This window comes from Meleagris gallopavo, chromosome 11 (assembly GCF_905368555.1).
Source record: "Meleagris gallopavo chromosome 11, MGAL_WU_HG_1.1, whole genome shotgun sequence".
NCBI classification, from domain to species: domain Eukaryota; kingdom Metazoa; phylum Chordata; class Aves; order Galliformes; family Phasianidae; genus Meleagris; species Meleagris gallopavo.
The window spans coordinates 22859311-22868543 of record NC_139414.1 but is presented as its reverse complement, the minus strand read 5'-3'; the positions used below and the strand labels follow the sequence as shown (position 1 = coordinate 22868543).

General features: G+C 56.6%; 2 protein-coding genes across 13 annotated transcripts in view; one reads left to right on the top strand and one right to left on the bottom strand.

The window, feature by feature from the left end:
* The first annotated feature begins 1020 nt into the window (after nucleotides 1-1020).
* Nucleotides 1021-9233, top strand: part of MBNL1 (muscleblind like splicing regulator 1) — a 48428-nt gene continuing 40215 nt past the window's right edge. For 10 of the 12 annotated variants that reach the window (XM_085233451.1, XM_085233453.1, XM_085233446.1 and 7 more), the window contains exon 1: nucleotides 6609-6747. The gene's annotated coding sequence lies outside the window, so the exon portion shown is untranslated. Of the gene's footprint in view, nucleotides 1183-6608; nucleotides 6748-6800; nucleotides 6940-9233 lie in introns of those variants that run through there. The other 2 variants (XM_085233443.1, XM_085233442.1) reach the window with 2 other exon arrangements.
* Nucleotides 5501-8293, bottom strand: LOC116217035 (uncharacterized). The gene is made up of 3 exons (XM_085233205.1): nucleotides 8227-8293; nucleotides 6287-7282; nucleotides 5501-6175 (listed from the first exon to the last, which is right to left on the bottom strand). The coding sequence occupies exons 1-3, from the start codon at nucleotides 8291-8293 to the stop codon at nucleotides 5850-5852; spliced, it is 1389 nt and encodes a 462-aa protein (XP_085089331.1). The 3' UTR covers nucleotides 5501-5849.

The window sequence follows — 9233 nt, the reverse complement described above, 5'->3', positions numbered from 1 at the left end:
CTGAGCGCCCCACCTGGGGAAGGCTGCTTACATCTGAAGGCAGAGCGGTAGTTCTTGCTGGAGAAGGTAACTATGTTTTTCCTGATAGCTGCATGGCAGGAGCCCCGCAGCGCAGCACAGCTCCCTGCCCAGGCTGCAGCTGCCCCCACCAGCCCAGGAGCACAGCCCAGGCGGGACGCAGGCTGGCACCGACAGCACAGCCTGCAGCCGCTCACCCATCTCACGCCAAAAGGGCCTCACACAGCGCAGTGGGAGCCACGCAGCACTTCCTCCTCCCCGTGCACCGCCTGGTGCCCAGCCCGGCGCTGGCAGACATCCCTCCTACAGTCTCCACCCCAGGCTGAGCACTGGGTGCTTCCAGAGGGTTCCACAGCCTCGGCCACAGCGGCCCCGGTGCTGGTGGTCACCTCTATGAGCGGCCCCAACACCCTGGTGGCTGTGGCAGGAGCGCCAGCCATTCTCCTCGTGCAGGGCTGCAGCTGTGTGCCGCGCAGCCCTTATCTGTGTCATGCAGGCCTGGTGCAGGAAGGGAACGTGGGGCTGGGCACCACCCACAGCCCTCAGCCCCAGGCCTGGCCTCGTCACACCGGGTGCAGCACCCGATTAGCGGCCGGGCCCGGCGCTTGCCATTGGGGAGTTTGAAGCATGCGGCTGTGCCCAGCGGGCAATGCAAAGTACTTCCCGTAGCGTGGCTTTTTTTTATTAGCTGTCAGTAATTTTGCTTCTGTAAGAAAATATATATACAAACTGCAGCCTGTTGCTATGGTAACTGCTCTATGCTACCTAGAATAGCTAATTCCATCTTCTCAGACCCATAGAGTTCAGAAGGTGCAATCGCTGCATTCACCCCCCAGGCCAGGAGCGTCCTGCTGCTGCAGAGCAGCACGCAGTGAGCAGCACGCAGTGAGCAGCGCGCAGGGAGCAGCGCGCAGTGAACAGTGTGCAGTGAGCAGCACGCAGTGAGCAGCGTGCAGGGAGCAGCACGCAGTGAGCAGCACGCAGTGAGCAGCGCGCAGTGAGCAGCACGCAGTGAGCTGTGCAGCACTGTGGGCCGGCAGTGGCACTGAAGCTGCGTGCAGGCGGAAGCCAGGCGGGCGTTCAGGCGGCGGGAGCTGCGTGCTGTCCTGGCTGCGCCCTTGCACGCTCCTGGCAGAACGATGTGCAGTGCCCTGGGAGGTTATGGTAAGCTGTTTGGAATGCTGTTTTTTTATACTGCATCTTACTGAATGTATTTGTGAGATAAATTGAGAAGATTTAAGAAACATGGTAAGGAAACTTGGAAATTTTGTTTGGCAAACTTTACGTAAAGCTCTCTGTGCTCACTGTGTACAGTGACGGCTACAGCTGTCTCTTGGGGCCAAACCCCAAGTCACAGCCATGCAGACCTTTCCCCGTGGGCTCTGTGGGACATGGCACACATGACGGGGATGCGGGAAGCTTGCCTGGCCTCGCCAGGCAGACGTGGAGCCCTCAGAGCCTCTCCAGCTTTTCCTGGGTTCTGTGGAGCGGTGTTCTGTCGGTTTGGGTTCTCGCTCCGCTAGGAAAGCTGAGGCCATGTGCCTATGGCTCCCTGAGCCCAGAGGCGCTGGGCAGCCGTGCCTCTCGCTGTGGGGGTTGCGGTGAGTGGAAATGGGCCCCTGCTGTTGGTTTAACGGCCGTAAAGTCGCCGTTACGCAGAACACACGCCGTATGTTGCAATTATTTGATGTGAAATTATTAGCGCAGATTTTGCTCATTTGTGCACTTGAAGACTCGTAGAAGTTTTTTCTAAATGTTTCACTACTTTTCATACAAGTAGTATTGCTGAGTATAGTATTCACACAAGGCTTTGGTTGGAAGTGCCGTGCAGCAGAAACGCCGGACGTGAAATGTGCCCGTTGCCTTTGCTGAAGCACACATGTCAGTGTATCGCCACAGCAGACAAAACCCCTCCTAGCACAGCAGCACGAGTTGGGTGCCTCCATGTTGCTGCAGAGCAGAAGCGGATGTTCTTCACTGAAGAACTTATGCTGTGACAAAAGGGATGTAAGAATCACTTTCTTTACTGCCAAGGCTGAAACTTAATGTCAGACCCTTTTGGAGAACATGTGCCTTATCAGTGCTGAACAAAAACAGCATAAGGAGTTGAAGAGCTTCCTGAGGGCTGTTATCGTGTTGGGTCTACAATTGAAGCTACGTGTGATCTGCCTTTTATGAAGGCCAGCAAAAAGATGGAAAATTAGAGCAGGTTTGTTTTGTGATGGTGTAAGGGAGGCACCAGGCATGCCTTGAGTGTGCAGCATGGCACAGCGTTCTGGTTTGCAGCAGGAGAGGTGAGGGCTTGGTGCTGAGCAGCCATGTGCTGCAGCCATACCCTGTGCACTGTGCCTTGTGTGCAGCAGAACGCTGCTATGCCAGGCACAGCCCTGCTTCCAGATGTGCAGCACAGTGTCTGTGGGCCTGAGCACAGCTTTCTGGGCTCCATTCTCATCCACCAGCACTGCTGGTGTTGGGGAGCTCCTTTAATCCTGAGATGTCAGAGCCCTGCTTCACTGCCAGAGTCACTGCCGGACCTGGTGCCGAGGGGTTCCTCTTTTGTGCTCCTGTTGTAACAAAGCATGGTGACTCTACAGCATGAAATGTCTTTTCTGTTTACACAATATGCTTCTCTTTTTTCCCTCATCATCTAATTTATAGCTTTTTCTTCTAATGACGTGTGAAGCTGGAGCATGAAATATTTCTTTATCCATGTTTGCCTGGAAGGTAATTAGTCCATCATTCTGGTTGGTATCCCAGATGATAACCTGAACCTGAGAATTCCTCACAATCTCCTCTTTCCAGTGCCCTGCCTGGAGATCATGTTACTGCAGAGCTTGTACTTCATACTTCGGGATGGGACTTGAGAGTTTGGTCTGCTGAGACCTATAAAACCTATAGTAAATAGCACGAATGCCTCATAGGATACAGCGAGAGAGCACATTGCTTAGGAATTAGGCATGAAACTAATGATAAAGCAAACTAGAGTTGCACCTTATCAAGGAGGAGTGTGCTCTGAGCTCAGTCTCTAGCACAGGGAGGTGCCAGCAGCGGCAGGTTGCTTTGGGCAGGTTCCAGCGATGATGGATTCTGGTGGTGACAGGTTCCAGAGTGGCACATCCCAATGGTGGCAGGTCCCAGTGGTGGCTGGGGTGGGCCAGCTGAGGTCCCAGGCAGCCCAGAGCTGACCCAGCAGCCAGGTCAGTGATCTTACATGAAAACGGGAAAATGACGGGAGTTGAAGTAAAACTGAAGTGTTAGTGCAACCAAGTGACGGCTCTGGGCAAGGCCCTTGAAATGAGTGGAGTGGAGGTGGCTGCATGGGCACAGCGGGGCTTTGTGGTGGCCATGCCAGCTGCTGGCTGCGAGCACCCCGCTGGCCACGCACTGCCTCGTGCTGGGGCCATGTAAGGACGCACATCTCACACAGGTTGTTTGTTAAAGCCAGCTCTGCGTGTGCAAAATACAGTCACTACAGACACTGACCTACTGCGGTTAATGAAGAGAAATCTGGGCAACAAAGAGTTCATGCAGAAAACTCTGTGACCGGAACAAGGGCTTTGCAAATGCCCGGCATACTGATGTAAGCACACAGAGCGGAAACAGGCTCCCGTACTCCTTTGTGATAGAACAGAAACAGGAAGAGGGACAAACGGCCCATTACTGTGCTCATTCCCAGGACTACCGAGGCATGTGCAATCAGTGCTGAAGTTATCTGCGTGCTGCATCTGTGCCCTCGCTTTATGTGGTGACAGGCAGAGCGATGTAAGTCGGGGAAAGGTACAAATATCACGGGATACCAATTGTCACCGAATCCGTACTGATCCACATTGAGCTTCTTTGAAACACAAGTGCAAATTTCCTCAAAGGAAAATCATTGTTCCTTTACGTCCTTCCAGCATTCAGTTTTTATGAGAAAATCTCAAACGGGCAAACAGAAATGCCAGGAGGCCCCGTCAGTAAAGTGCCTCCGCTTCCTCGGGTGCCATATGTGGGCAGCTCCCAACCTGCCCTGCTCAGGGCGGCCGTCCTTCCCCGAGGGGCTGCAGTGCTGCAGTCTGTTGTGTGCTGTGATTGGAGCACACAAAGAGTAAGGTAATTATATTAATGCCAGGCTGTACAATAGAACAAAAAACCTTAAGAAGGAACCAGCTGGAGTTCAGATCTCTGAGGAGGTATCATTTGTCCCCCGAAGTGAAGGAATTGTGCGTGAAAGCTGCAAAGCATGTTATCAACTTTCACGAACCTGACTGCTTGTTCAGCTCCAGTGTAGCTGGGGGAAAAGGCAAATTTACCTTCTTGTAGTCGCCAAGCCTAACAAATGTCAAAGCAAATAGCAAAGTGGTTTGTCTAATTCTGTTACAGATTAAAGGATGTAATTCTGAGGAATCACTTGAAACTTCAGAACTTGACAGGAGCTCAGTACCTATAAGTGAATAGAACAGAATTCAGTTGCAGTACTCAGTTTTTTTGTTGTTGTTTTTTTTTTTTTCCCCATTCATAAAGTAAAAAAAAAAACATTCTGGCAACTAGGTTTAGATAGCAAGTGATGTTCAAAATTATAAATTACATGACTTAGGGGGAAAGATAAGCACGAGAGGGGAAGAATGGGCAGTTCTGTCAGACCCACAAACCTCAGTACGTTTAGCAGGAAGAAAAAGATTGGAAGACAGCGTCTGCTGCTGGAGGGGTTGGGCAGGAAGAAGCCCCACTCCTGGTGCCAGAGAGAAACCTAGTGATGAGGAAGCCAGAGCCCTCCATAGCTTTGGGGTGCTGGTTTCTGCAGTGCGTGGTACCCAGTGAGCAGCCAGCTCCACTGCTGAGCACGCTGCTGTGCTGCAGACCCCATGGGCCACAGACCGGTGTGGAATGGGGAGGGGACCTCAAAAACACACCTTTCTACGGGCATCACCGGGTTTTTGGCGTAGTGTGAAATACGCTGTCACGGAACAGGACTCTTACAGTGAACGTTCACTTATTTGACAAACTAATTTTGAAAAGAGAAGCTCTGTGGAGGTGGAGCTGTGGCCGCCTGTAATGCTCTGTTTCTAAAAGCAGTTGCAGCTTCTGTGGAAACTTCCTGCCAAAACCTTGGTTCCTGCTGGGGCTGGGGCCATGCTGGCAGCTGGGCGAGCTGCGCCTGCGCCCAACACTGAGCAGAATTGGGCTGGGAGAATGGCCCAGCATGGCCACAGCACGGCACGGCCAACAGCACGGCACCGCACAGCCCGGGGGGCACAGATAGGGCCGGCTGCCCCACGGCTGCACTACGGGGGGCTGGTGGCTCCCTCTGGGAGAAAAGTATGAGGTTTGAGGACAAATGAGTAACTGAAAGTGAGGTTTTGGAAAGTATATTTGTGTATCCACTCAAGTGCAGTTCGTATTATCAATATATCGGTGTTCCATAGAATACAAAACCTTAAAGCAAACAGCTGGAATCCGTACAGATAGTTGTGAGGTTTTGGAAATCAAAAGACAAAGAGAATTCTGCCACTGATTTTATTAAAATAGCAAAATATAAAGTAGGCAACCAAAAAACGTAATTTTCAAAGATGTGAATATTTTGTGGAAAAGGACAAAAAAACTGTGAAGGAAAGCCATCAGAGGTATGCTGTAAGCCTCGGGGCTGGGCCTGGTGTATGAGGACAGCTCCAAAAGCACAAACCCTGGTGGAGTCAGGGGTGAACCTGCGAGAGGGACCACACGGGTCACTCGGCTCCCCAGGCCCAGAGCAGGACCCGGCACACCGAGCTGCTCCTCGCCCTGGGCCTGGTATCCTTGGCTCTTTTGTCTCTAAGTCCAGCCTGATTCTCTCTTAGAGCAGTTTATGGCTTTCATCTTGTTTTCTGCACCAGAGACAAGGTTCTTGCTCTCTGTGCTTTCTTTAAACCTTGGGAAATTGCTGCCGCCCTTCCAGCCCTGGCTTTGCAGAACCACCCCAGCTCTCCCTGCGCACTGCTCGCCCCGGGGCCGTGCTGGTGGCATAGGGCTGCGTGCCGCGGTGCTGCGGGCTGCTCCGTGCTCGTGGGAAGCCTCTGCCCTCCGGTTCCCCGCGCCGTTTGGCAGGTCGTGGTGATGGATACTGGGGTGTGAAGACGAGCCTCGTGCGAAGGGACACGTTCACGTTGTGCCTGACTGATGAGCGGTCTTGCAACTCGTTCTGGGGAATGTTATAGCAGAATCGATAAGGTTGGAAAAAAGATCACCAGGTCCAACCCCAACCCGTCCCACCGTGCCACGGCTCTTGAACACCGTTTGAGTTCCGTGCTACCAGAGGAGATGTCTCCAGAGGGGTCCCGTTCTGCTCCTCGCAGGGCCGAGCACCGCTCCCCGCGGAGAGGAGCTGAACCCCGAGAGGAGCCCCGGGCCGGGATGGCGGGGCAGAGCGAGGGGCGCGCGGCGCTTCGCTCCCGCGGGCGGCGCACGGCACGGAGCCGCTCCCGGTTCGCCGCCCGGTCGGCAGCGCGGGGCCCGGCCCGGCCCGAGACGGGCGCTGCGCGGAGCCGCTTCCACCGCCGCCCCCCCGCCCCCCCCGCCTCCTCCTTCCCCTCCCGAAGCCGGAGGCGGCCGCGCGGGGCCGCGCACGTGTGCTCGGCGGCTCCGGCACCGTGACTCATGAGGCACCGGGGCGCGCGGGCCCGCCGGGGATGAGGCAGGCCGCTCCGCGCCGCTCCGCCGCCAGCAGCGCCGCCGCCTCCCGCCCGGCGCCCGGGGCGCCGCCCGAGGCCCGAGGTGAGCGGGGCGGGCCGGGGAGCGGAGCGGGGAGACGACGGGGCCTGGGCCCCCTTCGGGCCGCGCTTCCGGGCGGGCGGGGGCGGCGGCGGAAGCCGGGCGCTGGGGCCGGGGCCGCGCGGGGAGCCCGTGCCGCCGTCGCCATGCAGCGGGCGCTCGGCCGCGCCGGGCCGCCGCGGGGACGGGCGAGAGGTGAGCGCCGTGCGGCACGGCACGGCACGGCACGGCACGGCGCCTCGCCCGCGGCCTAGTGCGGGGCGGGGGCCGGGGGGCCGCGAGAGGAGGGCGGCGGGAGGCGGCGGAGGGCCGGAACGGGGGGCCGCGCAGTGCCGGAGGCCGCCGGGCCGAGCCCTGCCCGGGCGCGGAGCCGCGGGGCGCTGCGGGGCTCCGAGCGGCCTCGGGTGGCTGCGCGGCCGTCGGCGCCGGGCACGTGGCGCGATCGGTGCGCCGCTCCGCGCTTCGGGGCGTTCGGTGTCAGCTGGGGCGGACGGAGCCTCTCGGCTGTTCCTTTTTTTTTTTTCCTTTTTTTCTTTCTCTGCGTGTGTTTGGGTGGGGGGGCGTGGGGGGGGGAGGTTGAATTCGGGGCTCCGCTTTGCAGCTGGGGGCTGGCCGGGAGGTGAAGGGCCGGTGTGCCTGGGGAGGAAAGCGCGGCGATGGACAGCTCGGGGAGACGCGGCGCTGCGGCTTCGAGGGAGCGTTTGGCGGCAGCGGGACACAGGTGTCAAATAGAGAAGGAGACGAAATGGAACCGTGAGGGCGGCTTTAACGAGGAGCTGCGATGGGAAAGAGCGATGTAAAAACTAATACTGCATTAAGTGGCTGGACTGCTTATTGGGTACAACATTTAAAAAGGGTCTCTGCCATCGCACTGCATCCCAGGGCGCTGAGGAGGAAGCTCTCTGTGTAACGCTGCACTGATGGCGGTGCTGGGCTCTTACTGCGGGGCCGGGGGACCCAGCGCTGGCAGAGCAGCGGCACCGGGCGTCCCGGGTCCCTGTGCAGGGTGCCAGGCCCCGTGCTGCCAGGTGATGCTGGGCTCCCTGTGTGCCGGGACTGGGTTGCTGGGCCTCAGGGCTGCTTTGCTAGGCTTAATGCAGACAAAAAGCGGTGGCAATTTGTAGCATTATAACTAAGTCGTCTCTAGACTTGAGAACATTTTGAAAACATGCCACCTTGTGCGTAGTATGTGTAGATTTATGGTAATTGTGACATCTACCTGGCTAACATGCCAACTAAAATACAGGGCTGTGCAACCACTGTTTCCTTGTTGAGGGAGGATGCGCAGGCAACATGTTATTTGGTCTGATATATCACAGAGAAAGTCACAGGGCTCATTTGTTGTGTTATTTGCTTAAAGCTGTCGTTGGATTAAGCATATTTTGAGGGGCAGGGTAGGGTCTGAGCCCAAAGGTGCTGGTTTGGAGTGAGGCAGTGGGATGGATGGGCAAAGCAGAGTGGTGAGTGAGGACTGTAGCTCACCTGAGCCCCAGAGCAGCACGGAAGCTGTCCTGTAAGAGCCGCCATCAGCTGCCACAGGTGGAATCATGTCCGTATGCCGCCCCACAGCGCTGGCATTTCGGTGCTGTGCAGCAGTGCTGTCATTTCCTCTTTTCCCAGCAGGTCCCCCTTTGAGTTTGCTCCCTGCGAAGCGCTGTGAGGTGCATTGGGCTGTGTGCTGGAGGGCCGTGTGCTCAGCGTGGTGCCCTGGAAGCCTCCTGCAGGCACGGCGGGGCCGGGCCGCGTGCTGCCCTGCGCACAAACCTCCTGGCGGGCGGCCGCGCTCCTCACCTGCACGGCAGCAAAGGGCACGGCTTTGGGTCCTGGGAGCCAACGGGCCACGGATAGCATCCCTCTTAAGGAGCACTAACGGATCGCTTTAGCTAGTGAAGCAGAGAGTTTTAGTGTTAAATTTCTCTGCTGTACGATTATCTAGCTGCTGAAGGAGTCATAGCAGTCGCTCAGAACAGGCTGCGTGCAAAGGCTCTGTGGGTAAACGCGGCCAGAGGACGTTTCCTTCCCGTGTGGCGGCAGTTGGCGTGCGGTGCTGTGAGCGCGTGTTGGCCGGGCCAAGGAGACACAGTGCTGAGCAGAAGGTGTGAGTGGGTGGCTGTGCAGTGGGACACGAGGCGGCCAGCGGCTTCCTTTGGCCCTGGGATTGCATGGGAAAGGCTCGGGGTTTGCTGCTGATGTTCGTCAGGCTGGGAATGTCAGGCAGTTGGTTCACTGTGCTTTGGGAAAACCAAGCAAGATAGGTAAAAATAAGTGGGTGTGAACTGAGCTGCTCCAGCCGAAGTTGGGAGTTTCATTTTCAGTTTTGGGGAAAGGTTAGCCCTGTTTTGTGTTGTTCCATCTCTCAAATTCTGGCACTCTGACACCTCGTTAAGACTGAGATACTGTTCATCATTTGCTGGTGATGCTCAGCAACAATTAAGGAGTTCATCTTCATTCCGCTTCCTATGGAGTGGCCAAGGGTTGAATTAGCTGAC